The sequence below is a fragment of the Meleagris gallopavo genome, chromosome 1, assembly GCF_905368555.1.
Source record: "Meleagris gallopavo chromosome 1, MGAL_WU_HG_1.1, whole genome shotgun sequence".
Classification (NCBI taxonomy): Eukaryota; Metazoa; Chordata; class Aves; order Galliformes; family Phasianidae; genus Meleagris; species Meleagris gallopavo.
The window spans coordinates 164,727,050-164,750,082 of record NC_139404.1 but is presented as its reverse complement, the minus strand read 5'-3'; the positions used below and the strand labels follow the sequence as shown (position 1 = coordinate 164,750,082).

Sequence of the window (23,033 nt, the reverse complement as noted above, 5' to 3'; positions counted from 1 at the left end):
AAATGGTAAACACACATAAGACAGCATTTTTGGGAAAAGGAGTTGAGGAGTTTATTAGCCACCAAAGTACAGCAGAATGAGCTGGCAGGAGGGAGGGCTTTTAGCACCATCATACCCAGCATGATCTGCAGCTGGAGCCCCATTTGCCCCCACTCCAGGCAGCCTGTTACAAAGGAAAAAAATCCCAAGTTTTTGTAGCTTGATTCCACCACAGTTGCTGCTGTTCTCTTGATCTTACCTCATGTTACATATGGGATTGGCTCTCCCTCAGTGGAAGAAGGTGTCCAAGTGTCCTGGGAAGAAAAACACACAAATATAGTACGTGATATTCCTTTTTGCAGCCTTGTAGTAACTTCTTGGTGATTCCATACATAATTGTTCAGAAAATGTGAACAGCAGAAATTCTTGGCTCCACTTTGCAATGTAATTCAGCCTCTGCCGAAAGCTAATAGGTATGAGGAAGCACAAAGAGCCTGGAAGCTCTACTGTACCCTGAGATAAGTGAAAACCTTCTTGGTTCATCTTATTTACCCATAACAACGAGGATGGGAGAAGCAAAAGAATGTAGTGAAAGTCCATGCAGCTGTTGTCACCATCTATTCAATGAGGAGTGCTGCTCAAAAGCAAAGGATAAAGCCATTTGCTGCCTGGTTGAGGCTGATGTCTGTAAATAAGGGGGACCCTGGTTGCTGAGTGGGGTGTGTGATCACACACTGGTCTTTAAGGTGGGAGCTGCAAGGTGCAAAGAAGTTAAGTGTCAGGGAAAGAAATAGGGCTGAGGAGGTAGGATTCATTTGAAAGTAGGAAGAAAAGGGCCACAATGAGTTCTCTCTCCAGAGAACAGACAGATGTAGGACAACACAGTAGTAGGAAGTGTGTATGAGTGGGCAGTTCTCGTTGTCAAACACTGATAGTCATGTATTGGCATATTCATTGGGGATGGGCAGGAAAATAAAATCAGAAAGAAAGTCATCTCTCTCTCTAAATATATGTATGTATCTATATATGAGGACTTTCTCATGTTTACTGCTTGCTGACTCATGATTTCTGTTTTCTCTGGACTTACCAGCCAGGCAAAGGATGGGAGCAGGAGTTGTGTCCCTTGGGGCTGAGTCCTGCTTGACCCAGATCTTCTTATCTCATTGGTGTCTGACCAATGGGTGTCTGAAGCAAATGTCCATACTCAAAGCTAAAATGTAAGTTTCAAGACAAAAAGGGAGAGGAGCATCTCTGAAATGTGTTTCATTGAGGTGAGGTAGGTGCCTGAATCAGGCCACCTGGTTCTTACTGTTGGAATTGGTGGTGTCAGGAAAGTTTAGATAAAGACATCTGTATAGACATAGAATCATAGAATCATAGAATCATAGACTCATAGACTCATAGAATCGTAGAATCGTAGAATCATAGAATGGCTTGGGTTGGAAGGGAGCTCAAGGATCATCAAACTCCAACCCCTATGTTGCAGGCAGGGTCATCAACCTCCATATCTAATACTAGACCACGCTACCCACCGCCCTAGACCCGGTGAGATTAATCCTTCCGTCTGTCACTGAAACAGAGCAGTATAATGGATCATGCTGATCCTTGGTAGCAAAGAGATATTTGAATGAGGGAATGTCTCAGGGCAGACTTGGGCAAGAAACGTGCCTTTGTTGTAAGGCAAAGCATGAACTCAATGGGTGGAAACAAACGAAGAAATCAAGGATAATCAAAGAGGAAAATTCTGAGGTAAATGGAGAATAGGTGACACACAAAGAGGAGTGGAAGGAATACAAGATAAATGAGACCAGGGAGCACAATTCAGAGCTTATAGTTGGAAAAAAAGATTCTGAGTGTGATGTTCTAAGTAACGATGGCTGCTTTTGGAGAGAGGAAAGATATAGTTTGATAGAAGAGATAGTGAGTTTTTCTAGAAGAATTTATCACCAGAAACCTTGAATTAGAACTAACAAAACAAGCCTAAATCTCTCTTCCAGTGTTTCACTTAGCATCTGTCACTGAGAGAATATGTGGTGGTCTTACATAAAATATTGATTGCTTTATTATGTTGTACAAAAGTGCTCTGCAGGTCACCCCAGGCACTCAAGCAAGGGCATTCAGACGTTACCTTTTGTCACAATTTGGTGCAACAATAAAAGCATATTTAAAAAATATGAAATGCTTTGATTGACAAGGATATTTTTTTTCCATGAAATTGCCTGAGAAGACTGGAGTTCAATTATACAGCCTGCGGAGGAAAAGAAAAATGATAATGAATGTGTTCTAGAAACTTTTAAAAAGTTACTTAAAATAGATTTTCCGTACATAATATTGCCATATGAAACTCAACTCTCTTCTGGTCTTCTCGTGCTTGGAGAGCAGCATTTTTCCATTTGGAAATTCAATATCAAGGATTTCCTGCCTCACTCTGGTGGACTGTGTAATGCCATCCTCGGAAGCCTTTCACCGGCAGGGCTTACCCATCAAACTGCATGTTTTCAGCAGGTAGCATGGGAGTAACTTACATTGTTCTTCCTGGAAGGGCATCCCAGTCTTTTTCCATTTTTCCCTTTCTCCTGTCTGAATTTCTTTGTTTAGTAAAACAGCCCTTTGTATTGCACCTGTCTGAAGTAGCACCAGTTAAGCACCAGGTAGGAAGCTAGAGTGGAAGAGGAGTGTGATGTTTGGCACATTTGTGTAGGTGTTCCATCAAGCCCAAAGAGAGAAGAAATAGCATGTGTAGTGCACATATAATGACTGCTCCAGGTGCCTTGTGACATCAAGGAGGCATTCCAGGACCTGGAGAGGAATAACCATATGCTTCAGTACAGGTTAGGGGATGACTTGCTGGAGAGGGATGGACCTGTGTATTCCAATGGACAACAGGTTGACCGTGAACCAGCAGTGGCCAAGAAGACCAATGATATCTTGGGAAGCTTAAAAAAGAATGTGGCCAGCAGGTTGAGGGAGGCGATCCTCCTCTTCTACTCTGCCTTGGTGAAGCCACATTCAGAATACTGTGTTCAAAAAAGACAGGGATCTCCTAGAAAGTATCCAGTAAAGGGCCACAAAGATGATAAAGGGCCTGGAGCATCTCCTGTATGAAGAAAAGTTGAGTAACCTGGGTCTCTTCAGGTTAGAAGACTGAGGGGGGATCTGATTAATGTTTATAAATGTCTGAAGGGAGGTAAGAGGCAAATGGATGAGGTGAGGCTCTTCTGAGTGGTGCATAGCAACAGGACAAGGACTAATTGCCTAAAACTTGAACACAGGAGGTTCCAGGCAAACATACAGGAGACTTCTTATTTATAGTAAGGGTGATGGAGCGCTGGTTCAAGATGCCCAGAGAAATGGTGGAGTTTCCTTCTATGGAGATATTCAAGACCCATCTGGACGCCTACCTGTGTGACCTACTGTAGGGTACCTGCTTTAGCAGGGGGTTGGGCTCAATGATTTCTTGAGGTCCTTTCCAACCCCTGCAGTTCTGTGATTTTAGTATTCAGCTATCCTGCAAAATTACTGAAGTCTGTTTGCTCGAGACATGCTTTGGGCACCTTCTCTTCTGTCTGAAGTACAGTGATGTGGATGTAATTTTTCTAAAGCAGGCAATGGCTTTTAGTAGAAAAGAGAATGATACAAGGACTAATTTTAAAATATTGTTGTTAGTAATTAAAATATTTTACTTGCCATAATAAATTCTTAAAATACAAAAAGGGTAAGGAAAGGTTGGTTTTAGAGGCAACTGTCCTCTTAAACGTGAAGCAAGTGATTCACATTTTCAAATCAGACAGAGTGAGAGATGGAGGCGCAATCACCAATTCACAATGGCATTTTGTGTTCGAGTAGTAATCAGACCTGTATTTATGATAGCTACGCCTTCACTGCGAGCTAGAGAAGTTGCTTTCTCTTTTTTTTTCATCCAGATGATTTCGGTACTGCATATGCTTTTTTTATCACTAAGCTGGACTTCTATAATGCTTTGCTTAATGTGCCTCCAGATTCTGTTATTTATAGACTTCAGCATATTCAGACTGCAGCTGCTTAAGTACACAAAAGAAAGAGTGTGTTTATAACCTGCTAAGATTTTGCTCTGTGATGCCAGTGAAGATCAGCGTTTAGCAGGGTTTAGGGTGACCTTCAAGGAGCATTGTGAGAGCACACCTGTTTATCTAGGAGACTTCTGTTTTATTTTTTTCACTATTGAAATCACTCAGTGTTCTGCTTTCTGAGGGAAATCTGGGTTTTGTGCATTCTATGTATTATCTTCAGAAAGTGCTGGGGCAGAGGATTTAGTAATGCAGCATCTTGGACGAGCTGTTCTTACAGAAAATGTTTTGTGCACATTAGCTTTGTTGAATTTAAACTGTAAATATATTATTTTCTCTAAGTTGTCATAGTCCTATCACTATGGCCATGATTTACCCATTAACTGTTTTTCAATGAGAATTGGTGGAGAGGATCCTTTGTAAATATGTCAAAACATACATATCTGGTGTTACATATTGAAAAGTGAAATCTCTAATGCCACAGCATATGTTTTGTAAGTTTATAAGATGACAATGTTGTTTTTTAGTGGCACAGTCTAGAATGAGCATAGGTGTTACAATTCATTCACAATACAAAAAATCTGAAGTTTTATGTAAGTGAACACATAGCCAGGATCCCATTTAGGTACTAAGGGTAGGACCACACTTACTTTCACTGGCTTGTGTCTAATAAAGCTGTTCTGTTAAGGAAAGTGCCAATTCCTGCAAAATCAATCTTTCCTTTCGGTTTGAATCATAGAAATCACAGGAGGATTTTAGGAAATCATAGAAAATCATAGGAAATCATAGGAGGAATTTTAGGAGGAATACAAAGTCAGATAAATAAGGTGGCTCCATGGAAACTCTGGAAAACAACTGACCTCTCTCTGAGCTGCAGAAGGCTGCATTACATTACACAACTAAGGGCTGCATCCCAGAAAATAAGACATTTTCCAAAATGATTTGATACCTCATCTATTTTATTGATTGGATTTGTAAACGCTTTATGCGTTTCAGGCTGCCCAGAGAAATGGTGGAGTTTCCTTCTATGGAGATATTCAAGACCTATCTGGACGCCTACCTGTGTGACCTACTGTAGAGTACCTGCTTTAGCAGGGGGTTGGGCTCAATGATTTCTTGAGGTCCTTTCCAACCCCTGCAGTTCTGTGATGTTAGTATTCAGCCATCCTGCAAAATTACTGAAGTCTGTTTGCTCAAGACATGCTTTGGGCTTGAAGACTATTTTCCTTCAGTTTGGAATTTAGGTGAAGGTTTTTCTTATCTGTTAAAATATCACTAACCATGTAAAAACATTAGACAATTCCTGTTTGTCATATGATGCATATGTAGTGTTATGGGTAAAACACTGGCATAGGTTGCCCAGAGAGGTGGTGGATGCCCTGTCCCTGGAGGCATTCAAGGTCAAGCTGGAGGGGGCTCTGAGCATGTGACCGAGCTGCAAGTGTTCATTGCAGGGAAGTTGGATCAGATGGCCTTTAAAAGTCCCTTCCAACTCAAACGATTTTGTGATTCTGTGATTCTTCTAAAGCCATCTTTAGAGTCGCGTTGGATATGTTCTTTCTTTGCATGCGCTCCAGGCAGGATGGCCATGGTAAAAACATACCACGTTCATTGCTACTACCTACAGTGTTCTTCTGCACCCAGAGATGGCCAGGAGGATGTGAACAAGGATTCTCATCAAATCCTTGCCTATCTCATCTTTATTTTTCTTTGTTCTCTACTGGGGATCCTTTCAGCATCTCTAGAAGTGAAAACACTGGGATGTTCCAGTACAAACGCTTGATGTATTTTAGAAAACAGCTGGAGCTAGCCTCATAAATGACATGTACTTCGACAGGTGAGGTGGAGTGTGACCAACATTATGACCACTGTCCTATGAATCACAGTGAGCAGTAACAAATGTTTTGCACATGTTCTTGAAAGAAGTGAAAAACTTGGCTGACAAAACAATGCACATCACTGCTGTCCATGTGCATTGTCTTGAGAACTGGCACCAGTATCATTTAATGTCTTTGCAGTTTGTAGACTCAGGTTTCAAAAGGTTGATGGCATCAGACTTTTCCTTGAAGGTTTTAGTGGTCACTAAAATGAGAGAAAGAGGCAAAATGACGTAAGGTCACCAAGCAGGTCGGTGTCAGAGCAATATATGCAGAACCTCTTCCGTGCATCCTAGGGCTGTCCGCTCCCCAGCACTCCACATAGCCTCGTTAGCATGGTGCATTTAATCAGCTTCACTCCATGTCGTAATTCATTTTCCGTGGTGTTATGGATATCTAAAGGGTAGGATTTTAACTTAGCAATCTGGTGTGTTATTGAATTAGTTTTATGTTGTGTTAATTTCTTTGTCTCACAGCATTCATCGCCTGTGATAATTGATGCACAATATATAACCGACTTCTGTATTCATTTGGGTAACTGCATTTAATTGCCTGGTATAAAATATGCGTACTAAGTGCAATCTGCTATGACTGCTATGACTGAGAAGTGCTCATTGGTATGGACTTGAGAGTGCTTTATCTTCCTGACAACCTGTCTGAGGAAAGCCTAAATGTCTCACAAAATCTACCACCCAAGGTACTTGCACTGTGTCTGCAAAAAGAGAGGCCACAAAAAGCATTCCTGGGAATCATTTTACAGTGTTCTGCATTAGGAATCTGTTAATCAGAAGGTTTCAAGAAGAAAAGTTTATATGAATGCCCCTGCCACCTCTGAACCTTAAGCACACAGAAGACTACACATTTTCTCCTGTACATAAGGATTATGGCTTTATTTGCTTTTTCAAGTTACTCCATGGAATTGAGTTGCTCCTACACACATGTATTTAGAAACACAGATTTCTTTTATATATATCTTCGTGTCATTAATTCCCACAAGAGTACTAATGATTTATAGATTAAGAAGGCTTTAGACATCACTAAAAATGTGATGTCAGGGAGATGGTGTTGATTAATACCTGATTGATTTATACCTCACAGAGAATGGCTGCATAAACTTGCACTCTCTTTCTCGTTTAACGACTGTCACAGTGATTTCTTTTGTTTTTAAGAAAGCAAGAATCTTCACTACCAGATGTATTTCCTAGAATGTACATCACTTACTCTTTGTATGACCTAGAGTGTTTGTTTATTTGTTTCTTTGGCTTGTTTTGTTTCCTGCGTCATGAAGAATACAACAGTGTGGTACATGGGCTATATGAAGAAATGCTGAAAGTTGCCCAAAGCCAATTTTATTTTAAATGTTAATGAACTCCCCCCATAGAATTTTCAGAAATTTCTTAACAAAATCTAAATGTTGAGTCTAAATAAGGTGAGAAGTTCCTGTAAGGTTATTTTAGCTGTATTGTGTTGCTCTCTGTTAATGTAATCTGTGTGTTGTTGGTGGAAGAGATCTTCACAGTTAGTATTTTTTGCTTTAAGTGAGCTTGTTTTCACAGTCAGGAGGTAGGATTAGTTCTGCCTGCAGCTTGCTGTAGATTATTCATTGTCCATAGGTCCATTTATGCTTGCTATTCAGTTCTCTTCCACTGACAAAATAACTTGCAGCAGTAGTTGTTTAGACAGGACTAGTTCTACTTTAGGGTGCTCATGTGCTCTTTGTGTTTTTTTCCCCTGGTTCAGCCTGCAGTGCTTCCAGATCCTGCTGATTAAACAGCAGCCTTGATGGCCAGGGAGAAAGCAAAGCTGCCCAGACCCAGTGAGACTATGAGAGCGCTCTGAGCAAAGACTGTCATGGCCCATTGGGCAGAGCTGGTGGCATAGAACAATAGGGGAGTCACAAATAATCCCATGTTTGTGGTGCTATTTTCTTTGTCCTCTGCAAGGACTTTAAGAAATGCCTGTAGCTAATTCATGAAAACATAACAAAATTTGAAATAGGTGGACAACTTGGTAGAAGGCAAATGCAAAAGAAGTTGCTTACTAGTTCTCATTAGGTGTGTTTGTCTAGCCCAGAGTCTTTATGGACAAGTTCCCATTTCTGTGAGAGCTAATAGGGCTTCAGTTTGGGTTTGGGGAAAGAGAGTGTGAAGTTTGGCAGCAGACCTGGTAATATCACCCGACACGCACATAACAAGGCAATAAAACAGTTGGAAAAAACACAACACCCACATTTTGCCCCTTATCCCAATAATCCATGCCTGTATGAGATGCCTCTGCAGGTCATCTTCTGAAACCATGGAGTAGTAGTCCCACCTCAGCAATCATGAGGACACATTATGGGGATAAGAAGTTAGCCCATGGCAAGGTTTGAATATATTTCATCACTATATCATCACAGTTCTGAGCTGCTCTTTCCTACATCAAGGCACAAGGCTCCTGGTCACAAGAGAAAGGCAACAGGGCACCCTGGGCCATGCCAGAGGCAAGGTCTGATCCATGGGTTGCAGATGATCCACCCTAAGCACGGCATATCTTTGTGAGTCACGATTCTGTGGTGAATGATTAACACAGAGGAAGGTGGATGTACCGTGTGAGAAATATCTTATTGACAAATAATAGTTCAGGCAGCTCTAACCTTGAAATAGATTTTTTGTAGTCAAAAGTTTATAGCCTGAGTGAAAAGTACTAAGTGCAAATTTAAGGAGCTGAACAGGAGACACCCAGTTTTTAAAACTTGACATAAATCTCGAGTGGCTTGCCAAGAGTAACATAAGCTAATCATGTTCCCTGCAGAGGACTTTTGTTCAATGTTTTTTAGTGTTTATAGATGTTATTTAGCAGCTAATTTTATCATAAAATTATTTTATGTTCTGTATAATGAATAGTGGAGATCAAATAAGAATTGAAATTGCAAATTTGAATAATAAGAGTTGATAAATATTGACTTTTAAATAGACCTACTGTAGATTTGAACAAAATGCTTCCGGCCTATGCTGGTTATTTGAAAATTACAACATACAAAAAGAAAAAGAAGTTCAGCATTGTCTGATCCTGGCTCCTTTTTCACTTTTACAGCTATTAACATGGTCTTGTCCCCATGAAGTGGTTTGTGCAGAGTCAAGGAACTACAATACAGAACTTTCCAGCTTGTACTTTGTGCACATCACATGAAAAAAGAAAAGCGTGGGAGGTGCTCAGCTAAAATACTGCATAATCACTTTAATTGTTTCTTTTCTAAAGATGAATTCTTGGGGTCTGCATATTTGAAACCCCATAATTAAGAACTTCCAGGTGCTTTTTAAAAAGACAACTCAATTGTTGCCACCCAGAGACATCTGCCTGGTGTTAATAAATGCCCTAAAACTTGGTCAGGAGTTGGGCTGTGTCCTCACTAGTACCAAAGGCTGTAGATCAGAGACCTTTAGTGTAGCTCTAGTTTGGCCAACAGATATGTGTAACTAATGTACCAGACCTGACATAAGGATACCTGTGCGTTCATCTCACTTTGTTTCTTCCCTTTACTGTGAGTGCTGTCAGCTCACAGCTTTGGGTCACACCTTATCCTCTTTCCAGCCTCCCTTATAATGACCATTGCACTGATGTGTCAAGCTTCACAAACAGCAGCAACAGCAAAAAGTTACCATTATGTAAAATTTGTGGTCTGACAGCTACCTGATGGAAGCAGCACATTTTAACTGGAAGCAGATGGTCCACTCCCACCTCAAGCTCTCTACCTTTTGTGAGGCAAAGATACACTGCTAGTCAAGGAGCCAGTATCACCTCAGCTCTCCTAAGCTCTCTTACATTTCCACATCTCTACATTCTCCATTCTGAAAGTCAGCGCAGGATTTCTTTTACTTTTCATCTCAGAACAGGAGACTATTTCCTTGAAACTCACAACATCAGTTAATTGTTAACAGTTAAAGAAAAAAAAAATCACATTTTTATCCCTTAAAATACATTCTTTCAGCTGATGCCTTCATGCTGAGGAGGCTGTGTAGCTGCTGATAAGACGAAATTTCTGAAGAGTTTTTCAGTCAGAGGCAAGTGGTCTGGCAGGTTCCTGCATGGCACTGTTTGCTCAGTGGGTGAGGTGAGCGCTCATTGAAACTCCTCTCTGAAATGCGTGCAGGGAGCCTGGGGCTGGTGCCTGGTGCAAGTGGGCAGAAACATTGTTTGTTGGTTTCCCAGAGCCGTTTGTTGTTCTACAACCATGTTCTGGATGTGGCACTCTGTGACTGGTTTTTATCTTTTCTCTTCCAGAGCCTAATGAGCTGTACATGGGCCCTGAGTTCGATGACATCCCATCTCAAGATGCTGCTAATACAGTAGCAAATTATTCCTAGCTGAAGAAGTCTATCGGGAACAAAAGGAACTGGTGAAAAAGCAATGGCTGCTGGTAAGTGTCTCAGATCTGCACAGATCATAAGAAAATAGTGGGAATGAACTGAGTTTGTTGTGATGAGGGAGATGCACAAATGTATGACTAGTCCTTGTGCCTGGAGATTTACCATCAGGAGAGTACCTTCCCTTAGCTATTTGACCCTCTCTTCCTTCACTAACCCAGGAGCCAATACCCGGACAGTCAATTTTGACCATATGAATGTTAATTCTCTTGTTTTCACAGAATCACAGAATTGTAGTTCAGAACAAAACAACTTGATGTTTCCCATAGTGAATCCACTGTCTTTGACATTTTTAGTTCAGAGCTAACATATTCTTAAATTCTCTATAAAATTGCATCTCATGGAAAACAGGTTTTTCTTTGACATGTATTTGGTTCTCAGTTTTCTGACAGTTTACCACAGATTATATATAGTCAAATTATATTAAAAGACTACAGGATAATTCATCCAGCATAGGTGGGATCTCAGGAGGTCACCAGTACAACCTTCTGCTCAGAGCAAAGCTGGCTATAGGGTCAGACCAATTGCTCAGGGATTTATCAAGTTTTTGGCCCAAAAGCTACAAGTGTTGGTGAGCCTCTTCCACCACTCAACTCTCCTCCTCGTGGAAAAGTGTTTCATATAAGCAGCTTGAACCATTCATGTTTCATTCCATGCCTGTTGAATGTTTCTAATATCTTTATGATTTGCCAAGCAGTATTATCTGAAATTTCTGAAAGGTGAACCATAATTAAGAAACAAAAGAGTGCTTGTGATATCTCATTTTCATTGAACACTTTGTTAAAAATGCTGTCACATTGACATGTTTCTTCTCCTGCAGCAGCTGACGGTTTGGGAAGTATAGCTATAGATACCACGCAACTGAACATGTCAGTCACTGATCCAACAGCTTGGGCCACGGCTATGAATAACCTGGGGATGGTTCCAGTAGGTCTAGCTGGACAACAGCTTGTGACAGGTAAGATTTTTTTTTGTATTAAAGAGGTCTGTTGCACAAATCCACAGACTCTTTGCCTTCTTTTAAAATATCTGGAATTATTTTTGAGGCTATATTTATTTTTCATATTCTGAAAACACTATCTATGATTAATATTGCATACAGTGTAGTAGTTTCTTCTTGCAGTAGTTGTAAAATCTATATCATATTTTAACCTTGTGGAAAAGCCAAAACTCTGGCAAAATTAGATATCGATCCTCATACTGGGTCAAGACCAGAAGCAGGGTCACAAAAAATCTGTTTCTTCATTCAAGCAGGATGTCTTGATGTTCTGCCAAGGAACACCATGGTCTGGGACCTCCTGACTGGAGAAGGATTTTGAAGTTACATTAATTGGGTAGAAAATTATGTAGCCCATTCACTCAGTTAATATTAGTAAAGTGAAGCTTTCCCATCAGGTGTGCACTTATTTACTTATGGAGTTGTAAAGTGAATTTCAATAGGTTGTTCTTGTTTGATTTTGCTATTTCACTTACAGTTTGGGGAAGCATTGCAGAGAATGAACTCATTCTAAAAACAATAAAAATAATATTTTGGAATCAGCAGTGTTTCACAGACGCATCCAGGCATAATCAGACTTCACTGCCAGCAGTAAAGGACTAATTGGGTGGGATTAATTAAACTACATTGCTCCTGTGAGGTAGAGAAAGATGATTTTTATATGGGTGGGTGCCCCACAGACACAAGCCACCAGCCAGATACATGACAGATCCTCCCTGGAAACTGCATCCTTAGCTTAAGAAGAGCAGTGCAACATCTGGATCAGAGCAGCCTCCTGTCACATCTGTACCTAGTCCATGTAGATGTGGAGGTGGGAAGCCAGATCTAAATCACTGTGTCAGCCTCACCAGGGATGTGAGAGGTTTTATTTTGGCCAAATATGTCCTCTTCTGGAACTTGGAACAGCATGAAGCTATGCCAGTTTGCAGCTGATGGTCTGGCTCTGAATTACCCATTTTACAGGCGGATAAACTAAGCTGCACGAAAGTTGATTTATAATGGAAAATTCTCAAACAGATAATTTAGCCACTGGAGGCCATCAGCTGATTCTTTAGCCTCATTTTCCTGATTAAAGACAAGCAGAGCTGTCAGCACCTGCCTCCCCTGCTGTTCATTCCTGTGTGCTATAGGGAGTGGTGGTGGCTCCTCAACCCACTCACAAGTATCTCAGTTGCATATCCCATGGAATTTGCCCACCTTTTTGTCTTCCCTTCTTCCTCTGTTTGCCCAGTTTTGGTGTAAGTTGTGTCCTGAGATGCACTATGCAGTCCCTACAAGGCAGCCTCGTCTTCTGCGCAGTGCTTTTCTCCATAAGGGAGGATCCCATGGATTTTATTTCATTGCCAGCTCCCTGCTGTAATTTGCATATTACGTATTGTAGGAGTGTTGTACAGGTCAGCTGGTATTTGTTCAGTATTTTGAATATATGGAAGGTACCATAAGTAATAAATATTAATCAGTGAAGTGCTACTTGCTTTCTCTACAGAAATAATTCCTGCTTTCCCTTTCCCTTTCCTTTCCTTTCTTTGAGACTCTCTTGTATTTTTCAAGGTAAATAGGTGCTTTGACATTTCATTATGTTTCCCCATGATTCATAAGTTTTTGACACATTTTCATAACGGCAAATCCATAATTTTCACCACAATTTACCGTGAAAAGACTTATGGACTTTTTTTGCTATGATATATTGATAAATATATTTACTGTACCTGCATTCAGCAACAGTTCCCATCACCATGTTAGACCAAATGTCTAACCACTCCTCAGCCATTTCTGATTTTTTTTTTTATTTTTTCATTGTTATTAATCCTAGCAATGAAATAATCTCCCACAGCAGTCACATTTTGCTGTTTTTACTGTCATCTATGACATTTCCCAGAGATTAAAACGAAACACCCATGAGCCAGCACCAACTTTTTCTCTGCCTTTAAAAATAAGTATTTTTATTCTATTATTTTATTTTCCTGCCTTGGAGACAGTTAGGAAAGCAATAAATAGTTTAAAATTATCTTGGAGAGTGTGCGATCTTCCCTGTGCGTGCCTTTATAACCTTCTATAGCCTGAAATTCAGGGTGTTGTACTCATCTATACCCTGACACGTTTCTTAATTCTGTGATATTTCAATTTTCAAAGCTCTCCTTCAGTCACAGCCTTTCTTCCTCCAAGCCTGGTTTCTGATTCCCAAGTGGCAGAGCAATTTTCATCCCTTAGGTATGGACGATCTACTAAGTCTGTTTATGGATTTTTGCTCTTTTTTTTTTTTTTCAACTGCTGTTAACTTTGCTGCTTTGTAACATGCTGAGATGCCTGCATCATAACAGAGTTGTACTACCCGCTTTACAAGCTGTGAAGCTCTTGCCCAGCCTGAGAATTTGTTAACATTAATAATAAAGCTTCTGAAACATCTGCCCGATGCTCTTCCTGCAGTCTGTGATGAAGGCTGTCTGTTCTGAGTGACTAATCAATTTTAAGCACTGCTAACCTTTTAATATCAGTTTAGATGATATCTGTACTCTATTCAATTCCTTATCTCCCAGTACTGTAAAATTGGATTTTTGATCTGAGCAAATGCCAGAGCCTTTCATTTGTAAAGATGTATTCTTGTTAATAGGTGTATAATATCTCTTCTATTTCTATGTGTAGCCTGCTTGCACTTCTTGTTTTTCAGAAAGCTCATCTTCCATAATATTTAGCTACTACATTGCTTGTATGCTGATGTATACATTTATACACAATACATACACAATTCATGCAATAAACTGTAGTTTAGTAGTGTATTAGTTAAAGTGTTAAAGACTGATGGTGAATGGCCTTTGCTGAAAAGCACTTTCATTCTAAACCCCCTCCTTCAGCAGGTTATAAATTTTGCCAAAAAAACTGCCTATTGGACCTAAATGTCTTGGTCTTGGCTCAGAGGTAAGAATTTTCTAGAAAGGTTGGAGATAATCTGCTAAACTGCTTCTGAGTTAGCCAGGCCTTAAAATTGCAGTTTTCACCACTCTGAAACTCTGAGAAACATGTCCAGGTGAGAGGAGAAGAGTAGTTTGTACTCCGTGGTTTTGAGATATGAATGCACCTCGTGCTCTCAGCAGTTCCGATTCAAGCACATCTTTCATCTGTGTTTAAGTTTGCTTCTCTGTTACATTTTGGGAATAGCAGAAAAGCTTAGTGACTTATGACCAACTGAGGCTGTTTTATTTTGCTTTCACATCAAGACTTTTTAAAGGCAGTTCTGGCGCTGCTGAATTTAGTGTCCTTATGCTGTCTTTTGTTTCAGCAAATGGCATCAGGTCACCTGTATTCTAAATGATGACATCTGGCCCAAAAACATGATTTACTTCTCCAGTTTGGTTTGGTTCTCCTTACACTAATGAGCCACTGCATTGGAAAACATAAAGCAATTCTGAGATGCTTTTCTTCCAGAGTGACTTAGAGGGTTTAAACATTTGTTGATCAAAGATTATATAAATTAAAAAGTTCACCAGTGCAAACACATGGTACCTAAGTGGTAATTCTAGAGTTGCTTAAGGCTGTGCTCTGTGCTGGTTGTTTGTACTCTTGCAGAAAAAAAGAAATAACAAACTTCAAGTGCAGACATCCAAGGTGAAAGTTATACTTCTGCTTACAAGTCAAGGGTATGCCTGAAAGCTGATGCCTTCTACTTACCCATGGGTAATTATTAAGGCAACATCCTCCGTGCGAGTCCAGCCAACATGCCTCACCCTTAGGATATTAAATTTTCAGTGGCCTCCAGTATTGTTTTTGCTGAAGTTATACTTTGACCAGTTCTACAAACTCCTAGTGAAATCGGAGGCTAGTAAGCTTTGAAGCCTAACATCCCTCTAACCAATAAGTACAGGAAAGCTGTACACCATTTTAGCGGCCTCAGGCGTATGTCTTTTAGACACTGGAGGTTGTGAAATATTAGACACTTACATCAACCATTCTGTTTTTCCATTTGTCATTTCTTTCCCCACACACTTGTCTTTTGACCTGATTTCGGTGGAACATAGGAACTGTCAGCTTCAATCAGATCACTTCGTTCAGGATTGTGCTTCTGACAGTGCTGAGTAGCTGATACTAAACAGGGAGATGTAAAAGGCAATTCAGCACCAAAGTGCTTTTTCCTCCACTGGGCCCTTCTCTTAATCATTAATACATGGAGCAGGATTCCCCAAATTAGAAGCTGTATGTCTAAATCAAGTTATAACTCAGCAAAACTTCACTTATGGAAACAGCACCTGTGACAATAAGTGTTTGCAATCCTGAAGTTGTAACCCCAGAAGTAGATCTTGACAACTGAAGAAATCAGGAAATATCAATCTAGACTCTTAAATCCTAAAACAGTAGGCTAAATATCCCTCCCATAATTTTATAAGCTCAAGACCTCCAGATCTTTGGAAACTTAATATTCAGACTGTCTCTTTCCCAAAAATTAAGATTGTAACAAAAAGCAAACACTATACTCAGATTACAGTTAGTCGCAAGCAGCTTTCAGTGTGATGGACGTAGCAAAAGGCCGACCAGCATTTCCTTCTTCTACTCACGTCAGTCGCTCGAGAGATCATTAATTCCCATGCATTGGAGTTGAAGTGGAGAATACCCAAGGATTATTTTAGAAAAATAAAGGGTGGTCTGAGGCTTAATAATTCCTTCAACAGTCTGCCTCAGCTATGGAAAAGCCTGTTAGGCTTCACTGGCTTTCTACCATAGAATAAATGAGGCATGCTCAATGAATTATAGTCCTCTGCATATCATTGCATTCTGAGTAAAACTGTAAACAAATTCCTCATTGTTCTGATTTGGCACAATTTTTGTAACATTAATGAAACACAATCATATCTTGTAGGAAATCAAGCTATATTTGATTATGCTCAGAGGAGAGGCTGTGCAGTAAACAGTGTTGAAGTCTATAAGAAGTCTAGAAGATACTGCCAAATCTTGTGCATATACTTCTTAAGTAGCATCTCCACTACTGAAGGACTGGAGACACTGATACATATGTGGGCAGCCTCTTTTCGCTTGACTTGTGTTTACAGTGATTTTCTTTTTCCACACGTCATTGTTAAGCCACTGGACCAGTTTGCCGACAAACACATAACTTGAAACTTCCAAGACATGCCTAATAAAACTCAGATTCCTTTTCTATAATCAGTATTGAGCTCCTATTTATTGCTTACAGGGTCACCCACAAAAGTTTTTAAGTAATACATTTGTACTACAACCTGAAGATTGTGTCATTTTGGGGGGGGAAAGAAAAAACAACTTGAGCATCTACTATTGTTGAATAGCACGCTAGCACGCTCTGGATTTAAGCTTCTAGGCAGACAGCAGCTGGTGAAGGCACTCTCCTGTAGCCTCATTCAGCCTCCCAGTGGCATGGCAGTGTAGCAAAAGAAAAAATAAGAAATCTTAGTATGTTTTCAGAGTGTTCCATAGGTTTTGCAAAACCCTTGAAGTTACAAGATCTTCAGAAGACTTTTTTTTTTTTTTTTCAGACCTAATGTCTTCCAAACATGTTTTATGCATTGTGCTTGATTAATAGGCAAGCCTATAAAGACAGAGAAACGTAACATGGCATACTCTGAAGAAAACTACATATTTTCTCCAACTATATTCTAATTCCTTCCTGTACTTTAATTTTATAGTCTTCACTACAGAGACATAGTATTTCAGTAAAAAGGAAAACATTTACTGTTTGAATTATCTGAATGACCAATCAGAATAATTAAAGAGGTGTGAAACATACTCCAAAGGATTAGAGTGGAGTCTGTACCCAAATAAAACTGTGTTTTTCCATTGTCAAGACATGGGAGCAGGAAGTGTGAAAGAGGATAGGTAATGTGGGAATCCCAGTATGTAGGTCCACTGGGAACATCTCTAAGGAAATATTATATATTAGTGTAACAGGTAGGTTATCTTTCATTGACCTGAAAAGCACCTGCAGAGTTAATCACACCTTCTATCATGTGAATGTTACTCAAGGAGACTTCACACCAGGGGACATTAAAGAGCTAGGAACAAACACAGTCAGGTTACAACAGAAAATTGAGAGAGATATTAAATGTCCAGAAAAAATGTGGCAGAAACTTTAAGGGCCTTTGACACACTACTCTGGGTGAAGTGTGCCTCTTAGGTCATTCAAGTGCCTACTCTATATTAGACCTTAATTAAGGCCAAGAATGAAGATAGTGATTAAAATCTTCTTTGTGCTTATAGATAAATAGTGCTTTTTTTAACATCATCTGAGGGACAGACTGTCCTAAGTAAAGACACGGGAGGTGAGCAGGGGCCCATAGAGATGTATGCTAACTAAAAGGCTTGTGCTGTGTTCTGGTTGGAATATTCTTTTTGATTACAGAATTTGTTGCTATACTTTTATCCCTGGCCAGTTAACAGTTCAGGAAAACTAACTGATTATTATTTGGCATAACTCCTATTAACTCTTTCAAAATCCCAAACTACATTTATGATTCACATGATATTGTTTGGATAATTGTTTGTTTTTCTTTTAGTAACTGCCAAAAAAAAAAAAAAATCTATTCTGCTGGTTTTTATTTGAAGTTCCACTGAAATAACATAGAAATATTTCATCTCTGTAGAAGTTTTCCCCATCTTTTTTTTCTGAGTTTGAAAAGCCTTCTTTCCCACCATTTTCCTTGTGTTTATTTATTCTAGACAAAAATACTCATGAGTAATTATGAACATCCCAAAGCAGAGAGAAAGCCAGGAGCCTGAAACTGTTTGCTGTTGACTGTTCACTTCTGTTGGAGCACAGCTCTTTAACAGCACTTCCCCTTCTCACACATCATGCCCTGTCTAAGGACCTAAGACTCCATGGCCAACATGGGGCATCCAGCATAACCTCCACATGATATAGCTCGCTTATGGGAAAATTGAGATATTGTAGGTGGAAATCAACACAAAGAGTAAAATTGACCATTTTAACTAATCAAAGATGAGGTGTGAATACCAAGTTATATGTTTACGTGGAAAACAAGGCTTGCTAATGGCAAACTGTTGGAAGTTGGCTTGCTGAGCACTGTGGTATGTTCAGGTGGCAAGATGAAGGCCATGTTACCTGGTGCTCCAAGGCCAAAAATGTGAACTGCTTGTGAGGACCATCTGCAGGAAATAGCACAGGTATCCCAGCAGGGCTGTTAACTCACTGTATGCAGAATGCTCTCAGGAGAAATCAAGATGGCACAGATAGGAAAGTTGCAGAGCAAGAATTCCTTGGGAGGATAAGACTTGAGTCTAAATGAACTCACTCCAAATCAGGCCATGGAATCAGTTGTACATCCCTACTCAAACTCCTTCTTTGCCCTAAATGGGCTAGGTTGGTATTTAGAGCTTAGCCTCTGGGTAGCAAGCAAACCACTACATGTGGAGGTGAAAGACAATTAAATTTATCACATAAAATATGCTGTAAAACTCTCCAGCATGTATTTACATTGTGTTCTGCTAGGGATATTCTGCTGCTTTGGCTTCAGGAACGTTATGCATCTTTTCTTATAACAAGGACAACTTTATCTGCTTTTCCTGTATGTGCATATTCCTCTTGCAGATTTTTATTTTTATTTTTTTCCTTAAAAAACAATGCTTTTGATCCTAGGTGATTTTCCTTTACAGATAATCTCCCCCTCCTGAACACAGTGTCTACAGCAGTTAGTCACTATTTGTTATTTGCATTCAGGAAAGGCTTTCAGATGGATAGCTCCAATAAGTTAAACAATGTCTGAGCGCTAACAAGTCAATCCCATCCCAAATTGCACACAGTCTGTTTTCTTTCACTTAGATAAACAGGTAGGTTAGGGATTGCATGGAAACAATGGGATAATACTGATTGGCATGAAAAGCAGCAGTGATTAGGAAGCTGGCTGCTTATTGTGTGGTACCCATAAGTTACCTTGACCTCACAGTATTATGGTGGTAAGTGAAAAAGCAGTTTAACTCTTTTATCTGATATTCTGGCAGAGAGAAAGAGGCAAACCATTGCAGAAACTAGAAGCAGGCGAACACTTTCTACCTGCTCTTCCTCTGTGACTGTGCTGCTGTAATTTTGTAGAGAAGGATTGCAAAAGGGAAGTGAGAAGATAGGAAAGAGCTTTGCTAGCACTTACAGGAGACAGCACGGCGGGAGAAGGAGCAGATGTGCTTATTGTAACCTTTTATACAGATTCAGCAGCATGAGCTGTGCTTTGGAAGACAAACGTCCAAGCTGCAGAGTATGGAGAGGGCAAGTTATAGACTTCTCTAGCTCATTTTGTTTTCTCTGATACAATTGTATTGCAAATGGTTTATTTTACTCGAATTAAAATAGAATATTGCAACCAACTGGAGTGCTGAGGTTTTTCCTCATTTTGAGTTGCCTTTATCAAAACAGTGTAACCTTCCTCCTGGGAACTCCCATTTTGGGACTTGAACTATACTCAGACTTGCAGGACTGAGTCCTTTCCATAAATAATCATTGAAACCTTTTTGAAAGTATTTTGAAAGCAATTTTGGCACTTAAAGCATGTGTTGTAAAAGTATTTGTACGACATTTCAGAATGTCCTAAAGCTTTACTTACCAGAATAGTCAGGACAAAAAATAGATTAAATATTACTTATAATAATAATAAACTCATCATAATTAAGAGGAAAAACAAGAGAGAAGTGAAAATATTTTATTTTTCTTTCAAATATCTCAATATTTACTGTGTTTCTACCCAAACACAATGCTGCTGCCCCTTAATGTAGTAAATACTGTAGCATTGTCCTTTTTTTTTTTTTTAATTTAAAATTACTATGCTTTTAATTCTTTCATAACCCCTCAGGAACTCAGAGAAGGACTGTAGGTTGTGAGATGAGAAAACTTAGATGGTGCACCTGGATACCAAGGCTGCATGCAGACAGCAGGGAGTAGGAACGTGCAGCGGAACAGCTCAAAGAGTAACTGGTTTAATAAATTGCTCATAATAAATATTGAGGGGTCCCTTCACATTAGTAGACAGAATGAAAAGGAAAAAAACCTCAATTACAAGTCCATTCTTGTTATTTGCCAGCCTATATATAGTAAAATATCTCTTCCAGTTCTTCCTACATATGCTGCCTTTTAACTTTGTGTCCCTTTGTTCTGGTCTGTCTAATTACCTCAAGCAGATAATGAAGTCTGATTTGATAATAAACCATAGTCAGTTCAGGCTTGTCAAGGCTGATTTATTGGCTCCAAAGAGTTGGGACTTTCAGCTTCGAGGCTAAGATCATTTCTGGCTGCAATTCAAGGTGTTAATTTTGAGCTTTAAATCTAAATGTGGTTTGGAACATGTCCTATGCTTTCTGTTCAAAAAGAGCAAACAGCCTGCATTTCTGTTGCTTTTTGTTGTTGTTGTCTGAGTGCAATTTATAATCTGGAATTAAGATAAGACAAACCCAAACCATCCGTTCCTGCAAGAACTGTCTTGCATGTTATAATCACAACAAAGACTGTCATCTTGAAGGCCACAGAACTATTTTATGTGAATGGAAGTTGTTAGGACTGGGTTTCCAAAGGAAAGGTGCATCTCCATAAAGGATCTTATCATATATTCATTCCTCTTCAACAAACTGCTTCAGCACTGCCTGATGGAGTGGAACGTGTCTCTGCACATATCCATGCCTTAGAAACAGAAAGGTGCAATGCTAAGAAAACAAAATCATAATAGCCAATGACTCACATACACCATTTGGTGTCCCTCTGGGTCCCCCTCTCTTCCTATGTTTTACCTCAACAGTAGAGTTCACTGGGGACATGAGAGCTAACCATCTTTCAAACTCTTCATCCAGGGATTTGAAGTCACTGAAGGGCAATCTTACAGCATTCCCTTTCATAGGCAGTTGTATTCCTACCTGCCTTGTCATTCCTTGGTCTCTTATTTTCCATCATCAAAACATTAATATATATTATTTTAATACAATAATGCATTGTGTTGAAAGAGCAGATATGCCCTGAGGAATATTAAGATCTGTTGGCTACCTCAGAAGGAACAGAAGGTACACATTATTCTAAGGACTGTATAGCAGAAATATTATCACACATCTGTGTATTCCAGATTCCAGCCAATGAATTTACTGTAATTTTCCCATTTTCCCTCTTGGTGCTAACAGACATCAGGTTGTTGATCTAGTGGTATTTTATAAGTGTTGTTCAAATTCCACAAGTTTTTTTTCTTCTTTTTGTTTGTTTGTTTCATGTGTTTTCTCATTTGTTTGCCTTGTCATAGCTCAATTATTTCACGTGCAGATGCAGCATGATATCTGGCCTCTGTGGGCCCTGTTACATAACAGTCACATCTCACTAGACTTGATTACATGATCTGTTATTTGTTGTGCTTCCAAGTTTTCTTTCGTCTGCAGCCTAGTGATACTGTGTTTAGTGCTTCATCCACATATGTACATAGTAAGTTTGAACTCAAGAAGTCCTCCTGAGGACTTTCTTTTTGCTTGCCGCGCTTTTACGATTGAAAGATGACAAAGCTGTCACAGGATTCTTTTATGGTTAAGTTACAGATTGGAAATATCAAAAAACTCCATGCTGCTTAAAGGCCACTTATAAATAGAGTTTACAAATTTTCCAGTACTGCCTGCTCTACAAACTCATTTGGGGATTTAAAGGGAAACAAACGTTTTCTCTCAGGCATCAGTAAAATCCAGTAGTAACATGTCATTGGCCAAATACTGTGGCTAGAACCTTAGGTGTCCCCCCCAGAAATGAACAGTGAAGGAGTGAGTAATTCCAGGGTTATGCAGAGGGAGCCCCTCCATTAATAATTCAGACCACAATAGAACCCAGCTTCCTTCTTCCACTTGTGCAACTGTGCAGAGCCAGCAGGAATAAGAGACTTTTTTTCAATGCTGTGTGAGTAAAATAAAGAAAAATGAACCTGGCTGTAAAATACCAGACTTCATCTATCTCTTAGATTAGGGAAAAGAAAAAAAAAAAAAAAAAAAGAGAGAGAGAGAAAACAAACAAACAAAGTCTTTTCCATCACTTATAATTAACCTTCTCATTTAATGCCTAGGCCCACACGCAGCCCATGCTGCCTTGACCTAAGGGACTGTTTGCAGATAACAAATCAAGCTTCAAGGAGTGCAAAGGGGAGGAAAGGAGGCAGGGTCACGCTGAGGTTTTCCAATATACTTCTGCTCACTGTGCCGGGAAGCGGACGCTGCACATTTCTTGCAGCTGGCAGTATGGTTGTGTGCCGTCTGTGTAAGGCAAAATCTGTGGGTAGAGGTTATATTGGCTTCAACTCGTGTAGCTGGAAAAAAATACATCAGCCCTTCAATGGTCTGAAGCAACCAGGGGACTAAAATTTTAATTATAGCAGATGGTAAAAAAGGTGAATTTCAAAGGAGGGAGTAGTTTTGCAACACATTATAATTTTCCTCCCTTTATTAATCTTCTCGTCTTCCACAGACTTACCCATCTATTTCTTCACACTGCAGAATAACCCCCTTGTCACCACTTCCCTGTTAATATTCTCTTCTCTTTCACAGGTGACAACCTGCTTTTTGGTCTACTTGACTTAATATATTAAATTAAACTCAAAGGAAGTGCTCTCTACTTGTATTTAGGTTGGAAGTTCACTGCTTTACCTCAGTCCTGGACATGGGGCTGTCTGTTTTGTTCTGGCTCTACTGGTTGGCCCCAAAACCTTTTCTTACCCTAAACCTCAGACTGTCACTGCTAGAGCAGTGCAGATGC

The 23,033-nt window shown here is 39.7% G+C and overlaps 1 protein-coding gene across 5 annotated transcripts in view; it reads left to right on the top strand.

Annotated features, from left to right (window-relative positions):
• ENOX1 (ecto-NOX disulfide-thiol exchanger 1) overlaps positions 1-23,033 on the top strand; it is a 365,131-nt gene that overhangs the window by 212,701 nt on the left and 129,397 nt on the right. For all 5 annotated transcript variants that reach the window (XM_085215818.1, XM_085215817.1, XM_085215815.1 and 2 more), the window contains 2 exons: positions 10,166-10,301; positions 11,129-11,266. In XM_085215818.1, coding sequence (XP_085071944.1) covers positions 10,292-10,301; positions 11,129-11,266 — 148 coding nt within the window. In that variant the 5' untranslated portion in view covers positions 10,166-10,291. The remainder of the gene's footprint in view (positions 1-10,165; positions 10,302-11,128; positions 11,267-23,033) is intronic.